The sequence below is a fragment of the Homalodisca vitripennis genome, unplaced genomic scaffold, assembly GCF_021130785.1.
Source record: "Homalodisca vitripennis isolate AUS2020 unplaced genomic scaffold, UT_GWSS_2.1 ScUCBcl_2392;HRSCAF=7106, whole genome shotgun sequence".
Lineage (NCBI taxonomy): Eukaryota > Metazoa > Arthropoda > Insecta > Hemiptera > Cicadellidae > Homalodisca > Homalodisca vitripennis.
Window position 1 is genome coordinate 26,596 of NW_025778524.1, and position 21,767 is coordinate 48,362.

The following is a 21,767-nucleotide window of genomic DNA, read 5'->3' on the forward strand; positions in this document are numbered from 1 at the left end:
TTTTTGGTTATCATAATTTACAACAATAGATAAATATATATATATATATATATATATATATATATATATATATATATATATATATATATATATATATATGTGTGTTTTATTCGAATACATGGGTGTTTACTATCCAATCAAAAAATTGTTTCCGAAGTAATATATGTGTATATTTTAATGTGGTAGTCGTTTGAAGTGAGATGTTTAGCGTGCGAGAGAGGTGCCGGGGCCCGGCTCCGTCAGGGTTTTTCTTTAAAAAGACAAACTATAGATAACAAAGATTCTCAGTGCGAAATAGGCTAGATTTAATTTCTTTTACATTAAGGCTGGTTGTTTCCATGATGCCTAATTATTTACAACTAAATTTAAAAATCTAATGTTTTGTGTTTAACAGTGTGAGTGGTGTCATCAGGAGGACTATAGATGATACAGCAAGGCTAAGAGAGTTATCGTTGACATAAATTAGAAATACTAATTGAGAAGCACTGACCCAGGGGTAAGACTGCAATCATTTAAGTGCCAATGTGCATGAATTGAAAATCGACTGATGTCCTATTTTTAACTATAAACTTTTATTTTCTATTTGATTAACAATATGTAAATAAATTGTAAACTCAGTATATCAAACAGTATTATTCAAATTTTTTTTCTAATATGCTATGTTTCGCTTGGTTATTTTTTTAAGTGTTGCATGATATAGATGTCGTAACATGCTTCTTATTAGCCCGAAGATATATTTAAATCAATTCTAAGATTTCCCATCTGTCGATGAGTTTGGTTTAACCCACACATTTTAGATTTATAAAAACATAGCCATCCAATGATATAATTTAAAAAAGGTTTATTTTAAAGGGAATAACAGTAAACTAATTACAAATAATGAAAGGTATAAAAACTAGTTATTTTTCAATTAACTCATTAATTGATTATATAAAACAATATTACAAAGAACACCATGTGTTATTTATAAACGATAATTGTTAATAAATTAAATTATTACATTACTATTAAATATAATCTAAAATGTAATGCTGTTCGTGATTAAAGTAAATTATAGAGTGTAGTTTCTGTGGTTTTGATGGTAAACATGAAAACAAAAAATAATCAAAATAATTCAAAAGTTTAGGTTGGCTTTTAACTGAACTTTATATCGAGCTGTAACATTATTGCATAATTATTCCACGACAATTTACACTGGAAGCAATTCACTAACACCAACAACGTGTTCTTTCTCGTTACAGTTCTCGTTGCTTTTTTTGTTGACGTAATTTCCACTGATTCCTCTTGAGAGATGGTTTTGATGTCGCGCCTGTGTGGTACGGCAGAATACTAAACGAGTCACACATTAAATATCTCAGCCATACCACACGTGCGGACACAACATGACTTCTTCACTGTAGATGTTGAGATGTTCTGATGACTCTTAATATTTACTTCTAAATCTTGACTCTTGTTTTAATATCTTAACTCGTATAACAGCTTCATACAGCTCAATAACTTTCAACATGACTAAATGTAAACATGTCAGCTTTTGATGTTAAATCTAAATTAATAACATAATTAATAGCTAAGTCAAAAATTCAGTTACTAATGATTATCATAAATAATTAAGTATTTTTAAAGTAAATAATAAGTTCGGTTAATGAGATATCATTCTAAAGAAGTTTAAAATATATTTTTGGAGTTTTCACTCTTTAGGTTTGGAGGCAATGTGTTATAGATTTTTTGGTAAATGTTAAGTTTATTGGTCAATATATTAAAATTAATAATAAGTATCCTAATCGATAGTTTTTCTATCCATCAGGTATAATTATATACAAATAAATTTTTATATGTAATGTTTTCTTTTTAACAATATGAGTGGTGTCATCCGCAAGCAGGACCACAGATTATATAAGAATGCTATGGGTCATAAATGCTAGGAGTTCATATAAATTAGAAATACTAATGGAGAAGAATCGAGCCTTGGGTAATGCTGCGATCATTAATATGCCGATATGCTTAAAATTGAAAATAGACTAATGCCTTTTTAAATTATTACCATTTGTTTTCTATTTGATAAACATAAGTTTATAAATTGAGAACTCAGTATTTCAAACAATAAAATTCTAACTTCCTTTCCTCATCTTTTAGCGTAGAATTTCTCTGTAAGATTGGACCGGTCATCTTGACAGTCTTCAGTAAATGGTATACAGAGACCAACACCAGTTTTGAAAGTTATGTCGGCGTTTTGTATATAACAACCTCTTGTGCGTTTTGGTTCTCGTGTGAAACATACAGTGTCGGTTCCATGGTCCTCTCTCGTGTAACATTCATTCCACATTCATATTTATACAAAAAACTCATCTACGTATCTATATTTTTGATTGCCTGTATTAATCAATCAATCAGTTTAAGTAAACTTAAATTTTAGATTACCACTAGTAAATGAATATTAGTGTCATTGCAGTGTTAAAACTATGTGTGTAGTTTGCCTATTTTTTAGGCAACACAATGTAGTGATGTAATATTTTTAAGAGTCCCAAAACAATGATGATAGAAATTAAAACCCAATTACTGTTATAATATTTGAGAAATAAATGTAGTGCTACAGAATACAAAAGTAACAGCAAAATAGATACTCTATAATTATACATAACGTGTAATACATTAACACTAGGTGGTTTGTTGATTAAAAATTATACACCATTCAATTTATAAAAGTTATTATGAGTAGATTTGATTATTTATTAATCATTTACCTACCAAAGTAAAATAATTTGAGAATGACATGCGCGGTTTTGCTTTTAACTACTTTGTTTAATGTAATAAGGAAGATAGATATGAAGGAAACGTGATTTGTCCAGACATTTGACATTCTTCAGTTACATACAAAATTAGTAACACTACGTTTCCAGATCTGTTATATGATCCCTACCTAAGGGGAAAAACTAACATAACACATAAAAATTAGGATCTCGAACTTTGTTTAGCCAAACAGTTAACATATCACTCCAATCCAAGATGGGTTTTATTGGGGACTGACCATGGTATAAGCGGAAAATCCTGTTGTCTTTTATATTCTTCCAACGTAAAAGCACAAACTTTCAAACAAAGACAGGTTAGTTATGTATTGGTTTTATCTGAATATAAAAAACCTGTTTTTAAAACCATCAGTTAACATATCTCTCCGATTCACGATTAGTTATAGAGACGGATCATAGTATAAATGAAAAAAATAAAAATCGAAATCCGTTAAAATAAACAGGAAAAACGGTAGTATATATTTATTCCAAAATATAATAAATGCAATAATTGTGCGGTAATTATTAATCAATATTTAGCATAATATACTGTTAAGTATGTTTATAAGAGTAGTAATATGAAAAAAGAACATAATAAAAAAAATGATAGATAGTATCTATAACAGGCAGGTTTAAATGTTTGAGAACTTTTAAAACGAACTTTATAGTTTGTAATTGACAAAATTATTTAAGTGGGAATTTAGGGCTTTTGTAGGATACACATACATACTACAATAGATTTTAAAGGGAATAATAGTAAACTAATTGAAAATAGTGAAAGGTATAAAACTAGTTATTTTCCAATCAACTCATTAGTAAAATTATATAAAACTATATTACAAAGAACACTATGTGTTATTTATAAACTATAATTGTTATAAATTAAAATTATTAGATTACTACCCAATATAATCTAAATTTTAATGTTGTTCGTGATTAAATTAAATTACAGAGTTTAGCTTCTGTGGTTAGTTTGGTAGTCATGAAAATAAAAACATAACAAAAAAAAATCAAAATAATTAAAAAGTTTTGGTTGGCGTTTAATTACACTTCATATCGAGCTGTAATATTATGGCATATAGAAGTATTTCACAATTTACACTGGAATCTATTCACTAAAACCAAAAACGTAATCATGTTCATTACATTTCTCGTTACTTTTTTCCTGTTGACGTAGTTTCCACTGATTCCTCTTGAGAGATGGTTTTGATGTCGCGCCTGCGTGGTACGGAAGATTATTAAACGAGTCACACATCAAATATCTCAACTATACCACACGTGCGGACACAACATGACTTCTTCACTGTAGATTCTTTACTTTACTTTTTTTTGAGATTTTGAGATTTTTCGATGACTCTTGATGTTTACTTCTGAACCTTTACTATTGTTTTATTATTATAACTATAACAGCTTTTGGCACAGCTCAATAACTTTCTACGTGACTAAGTGTAAACATGTCAGTTTTCAATATTAAAATCTAAATGAATAACATAATAAATAGTTAAGTCAAACGTTCAGTTACAAAGGGTTATCATAAATCATTAATGTTTCAACTGAATAACATAATCAGTTAATGATCATAATATGACTTCTTCACTGTAGATTTTGAGATTTTTCGATGACTCTTGATGTTTTACTTCTGAACCTTTACTATTGTTTTATTAATAATATAAAACTATAACAGCTTTATAACAGCTCAATAACTTTCCACATGACTAAGTGTAAACATGTTAGTTTTCAATATTAAATCTAAATGAATAACATAATAAATAGTTAAGTCAAAACGTTTCAGTTTACAAAGGGTTATCATAAATCATTAATGTTTCAACTAAATAACATAATCAGTTAATGATCATAATATGACTTCTTCACTGTAGATTTTGAGGATTTTTCGATGACTCTTGATGTTTACTTCTGAACCTTTACTATTGTTTTATTATTATAAACTATAACAGCTTTGTACAGCTCAATAACTTTCCACGTGACTAAGTGTAAACATGTCAGTTTTCAATATTAAATCTAAATGAATAACATAATAAATAGTTAAGTCAAACGTTAAGTTACAAAGTGTTATCATAAATCATTAATGTTTCAACTAAATAACATAATCAGTTAATGATCATAATATGACTTCTTCACTGTAGATTTTGAGATTTTTTCGATGACTCTTGATGTTTACTTCTGAACCTTTACTATTGTTTTATTATTATAACTATAACAATAACAGCTTTGTACAGCTCAATAACTTTCCACGTGACTAAGTGTAAACATGTCAGTTTTCAATATTAAATCTAAATGAATAACATAATAAATAGTTAAGTCAAACGTTCAGTTACAAAGAGTTATCATAAATCATTAATGTTTCAACTGAATAAAATGCTCGGTTAATGAGATATCGTTCTAAAGAAATTTTAAAATATAATTTTTTGGAGTTTTCACTCTTTAGTTTGGAGGCAATGTTTTATAGATTTTTTGAGATAAATATTAAGTTTATTGGCCAATATATTAATATCAATAATAATTATCCCGTTCAATATTTTTTCTTTCCATCAGGTATAATTATATACAACTAATTTAATTATGTAAAGTTTATGGTAATGTTTAACAATATGAGTGGTGTCATCTGCAAGCAGGACCACAGATTATATAGCTATGCTATGATAGTTACAAATGCTAGGAGTTCATATAAATTAGAAATACTAATGGAATGAACCGAGCCTTGGGTAATGCTGCGATCATTAAAATATGCCGATATGCTTAAAATTGAAAATCGAGTACTAGCTTTTTTTAAATTATAACCATTTGTTTTCTATTTGATAAACATAAGTTAATTAATTGAAAACTCACTATCTCAAACAATTAAATTCTAACTTCCTTACCAATATACTATGTATAACTTAGTTAAATTTCTCAAGCGTTACATAATACAAATGGCGTAACATGCTTCTTATCAACTGAAGATATAACTGTATCAGTTAATTCCAAAATTTCCAAAGGTTGGTATATCCAATATGTTTCAGATTGATAAAAAATATAGCCGTCCAATGACATAATTTTAAAAAACTGGTTTTTGAAGCAAAAGGAAACCACTAAAATATTGCCCTTGCTGTAGATGTAACCCTTTAAGTAGTCTTTCCTGAAGAAATAAGAAACTGGAAATCACTTATCAATTGTCATGACTTCGTTTTTAAAATAGTAATAGGGATATCTTGAAATCAGGCTACCGGAAAATAGTTGAGGATGAGGATAAAGAAATTTCGCCAAACGTTATTGAAATATGAATAAAGCTATAACATATTTTTTGTGAAAATATACTCGTATTCATATATAATATTAATTTAAAACATTTTTAAGCCTTTGCAATTTTAAATTCAATTTTCTTGTCATCTTTTAACCTTATTAAAATGTCTTTCACTTAAATCGTCTATTCGAAACTAAAGAAATCAATAAGCCTAATAACGTATTCGTACACAAATAAAAACTACATACGCAGGAGTCCTTACTAGTTTACACATTCATACTAGAATAACATTCAAGGGAAATAACATTAAACTAATTAAAAATAGTGAGAGGTATAAAAACTAGTTATTTTTTGACTAGCTCATAAATAGATTTTCAAAACCTATATTACAAAGAACGCCACATGTTTTTCATAAACAAGTATTGTTATTAAATTAAATTATTATATTACTGTTAAATATAAGCTATAAATTAAGCACTGTTCTTGATTAAAGTAAATTGTAGATTTTATTTTCGGTGGTTATGATGGTAATCACTACAAATAATAATATTTTAAAAGTTTATGTTGTTGGTTAACTGTGGATATATCGAGTTATAACAATATGGAATAACAAAGTATTCCACGACAAGTTACGCTGGAAACACTTCACTAACTCCAGCCACATATTCTAGCTAATAACAATTCTTGTTAATTTTTTCCAGTTGACGTAGTTTTCACTGTTTCCTCTTGAGAGATGATTATTATGCCGCGCCTGTGTGGTAGGGCAGAGATTTAAACGTATCACACGTCAAAAATCTCAACTATACCACACGTGCGGACACAAAAGGACTTCTTCACTGTAGATTTTGAGATGTTTCGATGACTCCAGATGTTTATTTCTGAACCTTTACTATTGTTTTATTATTATAACTATAACAGCTTTGTACAGCTCAATAACTTTCCACATGACTAAGTGTAAACATGTCAGTTTTCAATATTAAATCTAAATGAATAACATAATTAATAGCTACGTCAAACATTCAGTTACAAATGGTTATTATAAATCATTAATGTTTCAACTGATTAATATGCTCGGTTAATGAGCATAATATGACTTATTCACTGTAGATTTTGAGATGTTTCGATGACTCCTGATGTTTACTTCTAAATCTTGACTCTTATTTTAATATCTTAACTATAACAGCCTCTTAAAGGTTAAGAACTTTTGTTATAACAATGTTTCGTTTTAAAAGAAAATTCAGATAACAACTCTACAAAGATACTCTGGTGATGAGTGGGGTTACCGTATAGACTGAATATCAATTCTCAAGATAATTAATCACTAAGTCTGATGACTCTTGGATAGGACAAACAACAAGAAAACAAATGTTTTGGGATTTGCTCATCTTTTAGCGCAGAATTCTCAGCAAGTTTGGACCGGTCTTCTTGACAGTCTTCAGTAAATGAGATACAGAGACCAACACCATTTGAAAGTTATGTCGGTGTTTTGTATATAAAATCCTCTTGTGTTTTTGGTTCTCGTATAAATCAGAGTGTCAGTTCCATGGTCCTGTCTCGTGTAACATTCATTCCCATTCATATTTATACAAAAACTCATCAACGTTATCTATTTTTTGATTACCTTTATTAATCCATCAATCAGTTTAAGTAAACTTTAATATTAGGTTACTACTAGTAAATGGATATTAGTGTCATTGCATTGTTAAAACTATGTGAGTAGTTTGCCTATTTGTGAGGCAACACAGTTTTGTGATTCACTCTGTGCGATAAACTATCGCATGATTAAATAGGACATTGTTGACCCAACATCACAGAATACATTTACGTTCAGTTCTTTGTTAGTTAACATCGCGAATAATGTGAGTAGCACGAGTATGGCTGGAAGTGAGTTGGCCAAAAGTTCCTGTACAGCGGGTGTGGCGGAAGTAAACAATATTGTAATATACCTTTACTACACGTACAGACTTATAGTGTCATCCCTGCAGTTTACTGGCCTTATTAACAGTGTTTTTACACAATTCTTACCTTTTAAATTAACTCCATTACAATTTTCTTACAGCTGTAGTAATGTGATTCAACAACATGAGTTTTCATAGTAAATAACTATTATAATTTAAAAATAAAAATATACAATTCGTATAACATCTTTAACGAATATGTTACAAAATAGTGTTGATGTGTTATTTTTAAGCGTCCAAAACAATAATGGTAGAAATTAACAGAATTACTGTTACACATTTGAGAAATAAATGTAGTGCTACAGAATACAAAAGTAACAGCAAAATATGGTACTCTATAATTATACATAACGTGTAATACATTAACACTAGGTGGTTGTTAATTACAATTATACACCTATCTATTTATAAAGTTATTATGAGTGGATTTGATTATTTATTAATAATTTACCTACAAAAGTTAAATAATTTGAGAATAACATGCGCGGTTTTGCTTTTAACAACTTTGTTTAAGATAATAAGGAAGATAGATTTGAAGGAAACATGAATTTCCATACATTTGACATTCTTCGGTTACATACAAAATTAGTAACACTACGTTTCCAGATCTGTTATATGATCCTAAGGGGAACAACGAACATAACACATAACAATTAGGATCTTGAACTTTGTTTAGCCAACAGTTAACATATCACTCCAATCCAAGATGGGTTATGGGGACTGACCATGGTATAAGAGGAAAATCCTGTTTTCTTTTATATTCTTCCAACGCAAAAGCAAACTTTAAACAAAGAAATGTTATTTATGTTTGGGTGTATTGGAATATACAAAAGCTGTTTTACCATCAGTTAACATATATCTATGATTCACAATTGGTTATGGAGACGGATCATGGTATGAATGAAACAATCGAAATCCGTAAAAATAACATTTGTAATAAAAATATTAGGAAAAAACGGTAGGGCCTACTATTTATTTATTCCAAATTAAAATAAATGCAATAATGTATTGTAATTATTAAGCATTTTGTAGAGTAATTACTGTTAAGTATGTTTAATATAGTAGTAATATGAAAAAAGAACATAATAACAATCAAAATGTTAGATAGTATCTATAACAGAGAGGTTTAAACGTTTAAAATTATTTTCAAAAGAACTTTATAGTTGTAAATGAGAAAATTCAAATAATTCAAATGGAAATTTAGGGCTTCGTACAGTTTACAGATATAAAATTAAAAAACTAAATTTAATATTTTCCCTCTAAGGAATATATCTGATAAGAGAAATCTAATAATACAAAATTATAGCTTGTAATAAAGTAATGAAATAATGCACTCAAAGTTCATCCTGTAACAATTGTATAAATGTGGCTATCTGAATTTGTAGGATAGTTAAGATGAGAGATGTATTAAACTAATTAATTTACTATATTGTGACTTATTGGCTTACAGGTGTTTAATAAAGTCCAGTGAACATTCTGTACTGAAAAGGTTTTATAATATCCACAAGAGTAAGTCAATATATTAGACACACCAGGGTACGGGAAAATGAACAATTGCAGAACATAACTAAGTACAATAGCAAACATGTAAGAGTAAAATAAAAAAACTTGCAAAATCTGCATATTTACCTACTGAATAAAATAAGAAACACTATTAATATTATCAAGAAAAGAAAAACTGGCAAAGTAAAAGTAATGGGATTATTTATGTATTATTTTTAATGAATAATAAGAAAAATCTTTAAAAAGATTGACTCAAATTGTAAAAAGTAAAATATTTAAATTGCTGGAATTATTTGCTTTTTCAAATCATATTCTTAGTTGTTTAAGGCCAAGTATTGTAAGAATTTAATTTATTTTTATAAGCCAAGATTCGTCACGGTAAAATCATGAAAATTTAGAGAATATAGAGAATAAAACCGTTGTTTCATTATTGTAGCTACCTAAGTGTATCTGGTACAATATGCTCTTCGATTTAAATGTAAAACATTCTTGAACTGCATAAACAGTATAAGTTTATCGTTAGACCTTTAACCTATTGACGTAGTTTTTTTTATGATTCCTCTTGAAAGATGATTTTGATGCCTCGAATGTGTGAGGCACCAAAGAAAACTCACGACAAGTAACACGTGAGTATCTCTTCTGCACCACACTTGCTAGCTCATATGTCTTCATCTTGTATGGAGATTGAAGTTATTTCGACGATAAAGTATTTTCCAGTGCACCGACCAATTTAACAACAATTAGCGTAATAAAACGAATTCCCTGACAGAGACACAGAAATGTTTATTAAGTTGTATATTAAAACTATTTGAGACAATGACTAAATAATGTTACAAGAAAATGTACTGTAATGCCTCACTACAAATATAAAAAATTTACAGTTAACAAAGCGATGTTTTAATATTTCGACATAGCTGTGGGGAGCCATTTTCAGTAAACAGGTGACAAACGGAGACTGATGGTACCATAAAATATACGAGCATGTCACGGTCAGTGTAAGTCTAAGAATTACAATACCATGTTTTCTGGGTAATAAAAAAGAATACAGTTTTAAATTATTAGTTTATCAAGCTGTTATTAATACTTTAGATTTGTTGTAAATAAAGAACTTTCTAAAATAGTCGATAAGTTTGGTTTATTGATTTTAAACCAAAATGGTTAAAATTAAAAAAACAAAAACATTAAGGGCTTCTAAAAATAACAATGATATAATGAACATGACTCAATTTTCGTTTCAACAGGGACAGGAAAACACTAAGCAGTGCCATTTAGGCCACTTTCGTTAAAGGTGACAAAAGTCAATTTTTGTTTTCAATTTTAAATGAATTTGTTGCAATAACCCTTTAAGAATGAATTTATTTTTTAAGTTATAACTTGAGCTATCTTTTAATCATACCAACAAAAACCTGTTGAGGATGAATGAAACCTGTTGATATGAAATCTAATTAAAATACGACTGAAAGAAATGACATGTTTTTGTAAATATTACGAATAATATTAGACAAACAACTCGTTATATTAAGACATATATATATATATATATATATATATATATATATATATATATATATATACAGTATATAAATTTTAAAATTTACATAAGACATAATTTATTAAAACCAAAAGTTTCCCTATTAAATCTTTACTTCCAATTTATCAATAAATGAAATATTTATATTACTACTAAATATAAACCAAAACATTAAATACTGAACTTCACTATAATGATGGTCTATTGTATTACGTTTTTTAAGTGCGGACAGTGATAGTATGAAGTTTCAGGACGGAAATTTCTAAGCATTTTTGCATGTATAAACTCGTTTAGTAGAATGTTTTTAAACTGTAAACTCAGCTTGACAATAGACTATACAGATAAGAGTTAAAAGAAGGAGAACTGAATCCCAAAAAGTATAACAGAACAGAATCGGAAAATGAGGCGCTCATTGGTTTGAACATTTGAGGAACAAAATGCTATCTAAGAAAAAGGCTAATAACAGTTATTTATCGCAAAAAGCAATTACAATTTTTACTGTAATTTTAAACAATTTAAACTAATATACTACTCGGACTCATTAATAAAGAAGTAATATTTAAAAAACGCATATATAATTAAAATAAAGAGAATCGTTAAAAGAGACATTTAAGTGTCTACTGGGTTGGAAATGCTGAAATTGTATTAACTGTATTAAATGCAGTCCTACCAGACGAATAAATTAAATACGATTATTTATTTTGAAAAATACAATACTTTTACTACAATCAATAGAAATTTTTAACAATAAAATCAATTACTCTCAATAAATAAACGAATTCATATATTTAGTATTATGGCATTGGATTATCTAGTTAAATTGCTACTATTACTGGATCAAATCACTGCCATTTTTGGAACATTGTTAACACTATTTGAATGTTTTGATACTTCGGGCAGGCAATTATTTAGTCAACAGATGTTAGACTGAAACTAATGTGAACCGACTTAGATGAAAATCAAGACACCACCCTGTTATTGTCATGATTTATAGGTATTTTAAAAGTATGAAATTTTATATTATTCATTTTTCAATATGTTAGAAATGAAATAAACATTCGATAGAAACTTTTTATGAAACACAATATTTTGTGTATCTTTGTGTATCTTTGTGTATCTTTGTTAACTTTCCCTATTGGGAAAGTTAACATTTACTCTCAATACACAATACAACTAATATATTTGATGAGCTACACATCCATTTAAGGACATTGACTTACTAAAATTGTAAGTATCCTAACTTTTTGGTTTACACCGCCGCTGCATCAAACAGTGTTAACACAAAATTTTTAAGCGAAAATAGTTGTGGAAAATACATACGTAACAATTCACAGGAAATTCATGACTTTCCTGTGGAAAAAATCAAGGTGCAGAAGGTGTAGTGAATGAGGCTGGAGGGCACTGGACTTGTACATTTTGGACTAATGTTGATGCTTTTCACAGACTGGGGAATGAAAAAAATTGAGACAATCCTCACGAAAGAAAAGTAAAGTTCGTGACGCGTATGGACAATGAGGACTTCACCAAAAACAGCTGTGAAACGTACTCTGTCTACGAGCCACATACGTGAACGATTTCCTGTCGGAGAAGAATTCTCGCCATGACAAAGGCATCCTGGGAAGAAAAGTAAATACCGGTTCCTGTGAGTCCGAAATGGAAAACTCTTCCTTCGGAAAAAATTCAGCTGTATATCTAGTGCATACTCAAGAAGACTTAAGTAAACTATAAATTCCTCAAGAGTACACAAATTCTATTTTTGAATTCACTTTATTGTTTAATTTGCCTTTAGTTTTTTAATGTTAAAAAGTACAGTTAACAATGTATATATTTTTAGTTATAACTAGATTGCAATCTTTGTTATATTGGGAAGTGTCTAAGACATTGTGGATGGCTGGATGTTGTTTTTTTATCTGCTGTGCTATTTCACTGTTATTTATGTGAATTTCAAGTTTCTTTGCTATTCAAATTGCAAATTTGTATCTACAACTTACCGTGAGTGTTTGTGAATGGTATTTTTAGTTTTTAGTAGTATTCTTTTCCGAAATTATCATTTAATTGTGAGGCATAGCTCTCAACTCTCACATAAAATAGACAATCTTGCATGTTAATTGTCAGTAATTTCTAATCAACCTCATTGGCTAATCGGCGTCCAATACTATCTTTGCTTGCTTCATGAACTTTTAAAGTATATGTCTTCTTTTTTTCCCAATTCCCAAGTCATTATTTTTTGCATGAAGTCTTTTTGTACCTTTCCATAGCTGCATGTACTGATGTCATATTCATCGTTTGTATTAAGTTGCCCGGCTGTTATTTATTCTTTTGTCAGAGTTTCTTCTCTTTATTTAATTTTGTCAGGCTTTCATACTTCTGGTGTATCTGCCAGCTCACTGTGTGGTGGATTGTGTAGCTTCATAACTGGGCTGGTGGTTCACCATAAATTGTTAACCTTCATTATTATATCTGCTGACACTATGAACCCCCAGGATGAGGCTGTTTGCGTTATTTGTGTGAAAATTGTTGGTGATGGAGATGAGGGATTTTAGTGCGACGATTCGTGTAGTAGATGGTTTCACCGTGCTTGTGTTGGGGTAACGAAGGCTGAATATACCAAACTGGCAAGGTGATTTGAATAGAAAATGGCATTGCGCCAGGGCTGATTGCATAAACTTTGCTCCTACTAATCTAAGTGACATATTGAGTAAACTGCTAACGAAAGTCGATGTTCTAGCTTCTATGGTGACTAGGTTGAGCGATGTCCCAAATGATAGTAAAATTATAAAGACTGAAATTAAGACTATTCAGGATAAACTAATAGCTATCGAGCCGAAGTTAGATGAACTCGATAAGAGAGTCAGAAACCTTGAATATCATATTGACAGGGTCGAAGACGTCAGTTTTTATGGTATAATGGCTGAATTAAGTGAAAGAAACCGAAGGAGATATAATTTTATATTATTTAATGTACCCGAGGCATCTAGTAGCCTCGCTGAGGCAATTAAATCCCATGAGTCTGATATAATTGCTAAAGTCATAAATTGCGTCGTTCCGCATCTTGATCCTGTCAGAGTAAAATATTTCAGACTAGGTGTTAGATCTCCTAAAAAGATTAGACCTATCAAACTTGTTTTTCCTGCTGAGATCGACATTCGTTCTGCACTCAAAAGTTTTTCTTCTGAGAACTTAATAGCAGTTGACCCTCGTCTACAGGAAGTTAGAGTGTCCAGGGACCGTACTCCCAAGGAAATTGAGTCATTAAAGAAACTTCGTAAAGAACTTGAATCTCGATTTGCTGCTGGGGAGGATAAAATAACAATTAAGTACATGAATGGTGTACCAATGATTGTTAAAACTAAGCATATTAATAAAAAAACTAGCTAATATCAACGGCAATGCATGTGTTAAATGTTTCTATCAAAATTTTAATGGTATTAGGTTTAAGATTCCAGAATTAATTCAGAATGTTAGTTTAAATGTGTTTTATATAATTGTCTCCTCTGAGTAAAAACTATCGCCTGATGTTTGTGATGCTGAATTGGGTCTTGGGAGTTACAATATTTTTCGTTGTGATAGATCTTCTAAGACCAGCAGTAAGAGTAGTGGTGGTGGTGTTTTTATGGCGTTGCAAGCTAATCTCAATGGGCTTAAAATTGACTTTGATTTTGGTGAAATCGAAGCTCTGTGTGTCTGTGCCTATTCTGGTCATACGAAATTGTTTATTTGTGCTGTTTATATACCCCCAGACCAGCCTAACAGTAAATTCCAACATTTTTGTGAATCACTGGAACAATTAAGATTGCAAATAGGATATGATGGGAGTTTACTAGTCCTTGGTGATTTTAACATTGCTAGCGCTGTGAGTTCAGCATCTATGATTGACTTGATCAGTGATACGTCTCAATCTTGGGTTATTACAATACAGTAATGTGTTTAATATTCATGGCTCTCAACTGGATTTGGTCTTCTCTGATGTTGCTTGCACTGTCTCTCGTTCATTGGACCCTTTGGTGCGTGGAGATTTGTACCACCCAGCCCTAGAAATTGAACTGACGTCATCGGCTCCTTCAATTGATGCCCAGCCTAGATTTGTACCAAATTTTCATAAGTGCAACATGGAGGGCATCAGAGAGGGGTTGCTCACGTTGAATAACTCCTTACTACCTGAATCACTTACTAGTAATGACAAGGTTTTTAATAAATATATTTTGGGCCTTAGTGGTCTTGTAGAGAAGAATACCCCTCTAAGAAGAGTTAACTCATCACCGTTTCCACGCTGGTTTAATGGGGAACTTAAAGGCTTGATATCCAAAAGAAGATGTTGCACAGGAGGTATAAGTGGACTGGTTTTTTAAGTAACTATAATGCTTTTTCTAAAGCTAGAGCTGCTTGCAAATCCCGTGTTATTAGTTGCTATCTCTCTTATATATCACACATTGATATGTCTATCTCTAAAAATCCAAAAGTTTTCTGGAGCCACGTTAACTCTACAAGAAAAGTGAATATTACCCAGACCACTATGAAGCTAAATGATGTTGTTGCTTCAAGTCCTCGCGACATATGTGACATCCTTGCTCGTCACTTCTCCAGTGTTTTCTCAGCCTCATCGACTGCCGCACCGTGCTTTTCAACCAAGGATAACCCTTTTTCTCTATCATTTGTTTAGTGTAGCCCAAAAGAGGTCAAACGAAGGCTTGACGACCTTGATGTCTACAAAGGTTGTGGCCCGGATGGCATTCCTCCAGTGGTATTGCACCATTGTAGTGATCTTCTTTGTGAAGCACTGGCACGTCTCTTTAATGATAGTCTTCGGCATGGTTATTTTCCTTCTACTCTTGAGTCAAGTTTTGTAGTTCCTATTTTTAAGCATGGTAACCCTGGGGATGCTACCAACTATCGACCTATCACAATTTATTCAGTCTCCAATTGTGAAAATTTTCGAATCTGTTGTACTTGAAAGACTTAAGCCTCTTATATCTTATGTTCTGATTCCTGAGCAACATGGTTTTATGCCTGGTCGTTCCACAGTAACTAATCTTGTTATTTTCGAAGACTACATATATATTAACAGCTATGTCTAAAGGTATGCAAGTGGATGCTATTTATCTTGATTGCAGCAAGGCCTTTGACAGGGTCGACCATTCAATTCTTGTCTCTAAACTTAAGTCATATGGTATTGTGGACCCTCTTTTGTCTTGGATACGATGTTACCTTTCTGGAAGATCTTCTACTGTAAAGTTTGCAAATAGCTGCTCTGACCCTTTTGAAGTTATTTCTGGGGTGCCCAGGGTTCTCTACTTGGACCTTACCTTTTTAATCTGTTTATGAATGATATAAGTGATGTGATCGACAGCAAATTTCAGGTTTTTGCTGATGACATGGTGTTCAATGGTGTTGGTTCTTTGGAGGACTGTCTTCGTCTGCAGGATTCTCTGGACAGAATATGCAACTGGTGTATAGTCAACGGGATGCAACTTAATGCCTCGATATGCAAGGTAATCTCTTTTCAGCGGGAAAATTCTCTTCGACCTACTCAGTACCAGATAAATGGGACCTTAATTCAGCATAGTGATGTAATAAAGGACTTGGGTGTTCTGCTAAACAACAAATTCTCCCGTGATAACCATATCGACTCCATTTGTAGTAGAGCTAGTAGGCTTTTGGGCTTTATGTGGTGTGGTGCAATTGGAGGTCTGTCTGTATACTCCATTGTAATACTCTATAAGTCGTTACTACGTCCAATCCTGGAGTATGCTTCTGTGGTTTGGAAACCATTTTACACTCATCATATAGTAAGACTGGAGCGGGTTCAGCGAAGATTTTTGAGATTGGTTGGTGCCAGATTGGGCTTCAACTTCCCTGATGTTCCAATTAAGAACTTTATTAGCCAGTTCGAAATCTTTTCACTTCAGGCACGCTTTGACTTGCACGACATAATGTTTCTCTTCAAGATTATAAATGGGATCATTAACTGCCCCGAGCTTCTGGGCGAAATTGGCTTTCGGACTCCAAGTTCCACTAGATCAACTGATCTTTTTGTTCATAACTTCTACAGAACCAACTACATGAGGTCCGGAACCATTGCTAGACTCCATCATCTTGGTAATTACCATTCCGGCTGAAGCTGACTTCTTCTGAGGTGGCCTGTTGTGCTTCAGGAGGAGCATTCTGAATTGGTTTGCAGCTCGTCATGCCTGTTGATCTCATTTTACTACTCATTCTTTTTTTAATGAAAAAAATTGTTTTAATTTTCTTTGTTATACATGATTAGGTTATTAAGTTATTATTTTATTTAAGCAATCATTGTCCTGTTTATATTATCTTTTGTAACTTGTTTGTATATAATGGAGCTCATTTTCAATTTTTGCTTGTTTGTTATATGTATCAATCATTTATGTGCCCCTGATATGCTGTAATGTTACCATTTATTTTGAGATTTATTATTGTTTGATTTACCATTCTCTAGTTTTGTAATTTTTACTAATGTAATAAACACACAATTTTAGTTTTGAAAACCTTTCTATAATTTATTAACTACTAGTTGTCATTCAAATACATTCTAATCTTATCTTGTTCTAGCATTTAAGTTTGTTGTATGTATTCCACAATGTGTTTTTGTTATGTATATTAGCATTACCGTTGAGAGAATAAATGAAAAAATATTTCATTGTGCTTAAAACGTGATATAAACGTAAAAACTGAGAAAATAGTAAATAATTAAATTATCACGTAAATGTCAACGTAAATAATAAAAATATGGAAAAAATATGATAAAATTTTGAAATTTTTGTAGGCAAATATTGAAGGCAAATGTAACTACAGTAGTACTACTTAACACGAAAATATGGATCATTCAAAATGAATTTTGTAGGTTTTATTAAGTGTAATGAGTATAAGGCAGATGGGGGTAATATATTTACGTGAAGTAAAATATAAAAATAGTTCCTTAAATATTCTCGTTAGCGGACGTTCTTAATTTAGAATTTAAATTTTATTTGAAGACCATTCTTATATAAGGAGCATAGACTACAACATTCAAGAATGAAATTTTACAGCTATACGGTTTAAATAACCATTTGAGATTCAAATATAATGTTTTATTGATAGGAGACATCAATTTTAATAGATTAAAATCAATAAAATAATAGATGACTACAATTCAACATTATCAACTTTCGGTCTTGAATGTTTGTTAAAATAACCCATAAGAATAACCAATAACACAACTTCATGTATTGGTCATGTTTATGCAAGAGTAGCCAATAAAGAAGGAAGGAAGCCGAAGGAGCACTACTGCAGGGAGATGTTACGGACAATGCTTGTAATGTGTGCTTGCAGATGTGTGTCTGTGACTTAGTAATGTGATAGGTGAAGTGAAGGAGCTATCGTGTGTAGTAAACGGACTATATGTCCACGCCGTATAACTTTCCGGACCATTTATGACAAACTTTTTAAGGGGTGGACAATGGGTCCAGATTCAAGGGCTGGGACCCACCGTCCGACTAATGTTTCTTTTGGCTTAACAGAGGCTTAACAGAGGACTGTGGTCACATTGACAAGGGGGCGTAAAATATGACGAGATTAACTTGGGTGTTATAGAACGCATATGGCATACTTCAAAAATAGGAATTTCAAATATAAGATAATTTTTAACTTTTAATAATTTATGCCAATTTATTTATTTTGCCGGTTTGCAAATTTACTTAAAATATATAAAATAGTACGCATATACAAAATTGACCTATGTCAGAAAATTTTCATTAATTTATAATTTTCACTAATTAATTATAATGTGCCCATGTAATGTGTAATGAAATATACGTAAGTCACTGTAGATAGGTTTATAAAACATCCCATGTATAAGATAATAACATATTTTGACCTTGTAAAATCAATCATTTTAAGTTATTCGTTATAAATACACATGTGACATATTAGACATGAAAGAAAAGTTTGTTGTAGTCCTTACTGTTTGTTCTTATACAACCATATAATACCCGTTACAGCTGACGTAGGCTATAAGTCTATTGGTGTGGTAGGTACTTCATATACAATGGCATACTAACGATGGAACAGTGCTCTGATTTTTAATTTTAATTTACAAATGTCCGTTTGCATTTTAGACGTTATTAAAAACAATTTTCGGTACTTAACAAATAACAAAAACTATTTACTAATACTAATTTACAGTATTAGAAACCTAAAATTATAACGCAAAACTTTTACATACATATACAAAATTAGTCATTAGTACTGTATCATATTTTATTACTCAGACTGCAATATATTGCTGTTTGAAGTTGGCTTACATTAATGATAATTAATTATTTATTATTCTATTTAATATTTGATACTTCAAATTTGGTTTCAGTAAAATCCCTTTAACATTTATTGCATTAGCATTAATGTACACGATTGCAAGGAAACAACACTAGAGTGAAGAGTGTTCAAGTAGGAACGATAATGCACTGCCAGGTTTAGTGATACCCACATACGGTACAACTGCCGCATTCACTATTATCACGTCTTTACTCAACACTCTTACAAATACATTTACTTACATATATGCAAGTCTCAGGTTGATCTGTGATTCGAGTAGGCTCAATAACCAAACTCTCCAAACCATTCACGGCCTACACGCATATATACCTATATCTTGCTGCATTGGTGTCATCCAATAAATTAGTATTTATATCATCAACCCAATACAAACGTTTTAAACATTTTTTTAAACAGTATTATTTAAATTGTTTTTCAGTTCATCAAACAAATCAGTTTGAAAAAGAATACAGGTATGTATTGCTACTATATGTAACTTATTATCCTTAAAATGTAGAGACACCGTTAAAATGTCTGGTGTTTCAATTATATATAGACGATATTACAAAAAGAATCCCTTGCCTAAACTGCAACTCTTTTCGTTCTATCATTATCATTTCATTTAATAAACAGTGTATAATTGGGAATAGAGTACAAACTATTCTCACTTAAATTAATTTCTGATAGTATAATTACGAATACACAGGGGAAAAGTGTTCGTACTTAGCATTGCTTAAAGTTATAGACAATTTTACAAACTGATTTTTACTATTGTTTTAATTTAATTACCGATGAAGTTAGGTGAATTGATTAAATTAAGACATTGGTTATAAGTATTCATAATGCTTTTACGGTTTTAAGCTAAGAAACGTAAACTAAAATGAAATGTTAAATACAAGCCTTACCGACCAAAAAAATCAAAATATAGAGAGCCGTATGCCCTATTACAATGTATCAAGGTTACCCTGCAAATTTACCTGATTCGTAGCTTTCTCGTCTTCTTTGAGTAGGAAGATGTTTCCCCCTCAAACCCAAAGGAGCCGGTAGTCGCTGCCCCTCTGTAACTGCCTCCTCATTGCCAAGAGCCGCCTCCTCGCTGGTGTTAGGACGTCCTGATTTTTTCAAGTGTTTTCTCAGAAATATCGCAACTAGCCATTTGTTTTAAAAATAGAAAGTGAAAGTGACAAAGTCAAGAATTAAAAACCCCCATTATTAATATATTTGACCGAGCGTGATCGTGAACAATAAACGTGTTATACTTTCAAGACAGGAACACGATCACTACGACTCTTCTTATCTGAGCGCTGACTCAGGACTGCCACTAAATACAGAAATGTGATGCGCAATGGCAATTTTAATGACTTCTGCAGATAACACAGCATTGTGTTTTGCCAACCATGTATGGAATTAATTAACTGATCTCATTATCGAAGATTTTATTGCCCGTCAATGTGGTTTACGAACCATATCGTGTTGCATCCAGATGAAACTAAATTTATCAACTATGGAAAGGAAGTTCATATTTCAAATAATATTTTATAAAAATGTACTGATCTTTACAATTTCTAATTTGCTTAGCTTACCAGACTAACAATAGCCTATTAAATACTTAGTAATTTACTCTTATCCGGAAATATATTTGTAAAAAACGTGTAAAATGTTTGTATCAAATAAAGTCTCAGGACATTTTTACTTTTCTAACATGTTTATGCATTGACAGAACCTTATTATTTATTGGTGCACAGTAAAATTCATTATAGAATGTTTTGCTGGGGGACTTTTGAAGCAAATATAAATCCAACATTCATTCAACAAAAAAGATTTACGTATAATAGAAAAAATATTGAAAATGGAACAATTTTAACCACTTTCATGAATATACTTTTCTGATTTTCATACTTGTTTGCAAAAGCTTTAAACTGTGCTTTATACATTCATGCATCTCTGATAATAGATCGTTTATAAGAAATTTGAGAAAACGTGAGCATTTATCTGTTTTTAAACTTACATTAACTGTGCATACATCATATTATTTTACTAACAACTATAAATTAGATTCTACTAATAAAAAAATTATATTAATCTATTATGAAACAAATTTACATTTGGTTAGACATATTATTAATGGTTGTCTTGGTAATTTACAAAGATAGTTGTTAAAAAGAATGGAACCTCTAAACGGGCATTTTGTTCCCAGTGGCTCTAATAATTTTCTAAAATTGACAACATTTAATACAATGGCATTGTATTACTAAAATTGTGAGTATCGTCTAAGATTTACGATATTGGCTCATGTAAAAATATTGGTAATACAAATGTTATTTTATATTTCGGCGTTGTCGTAGAGTTATTCATAAATGTTAAACCGAAACTGATGGGAATCGGAAGGAAAACAAGACATGTTCAAGATAGTGAACCTACATGACAACACGACATCT

General features: G+C 30.9%; 1 protein-coding gene across 1 annotated transcript; it reads left to right on the forward strand.

Moving 5' to 3' along the window:
• Positions 1-16,334: 16,334 nt before the first annotated feature.
• LOC124372024 lies at positions 16,335-17,132 on the forward strand. Its single transcript, XM_046830398.1, has one exon. It carries the CDS (start codon positions 16,335-16,337, stop codon positions 17,130-17,132), a length of 798 nt encoding a protein of 265 aa, XP_046686354.1.
• Positions 17,133-21,767: the final 4,635 nt, after the last annotated feature.

Excerpts from the sequence above, each read along its gene's own strand:
- LOC124372024 (XM_046830398.1), top strand. The coding sequence starts at position 16,335 with ATGAATGATATAAGTGATGTGATCGACAGCAAATTTCAGGTTTTTGCT.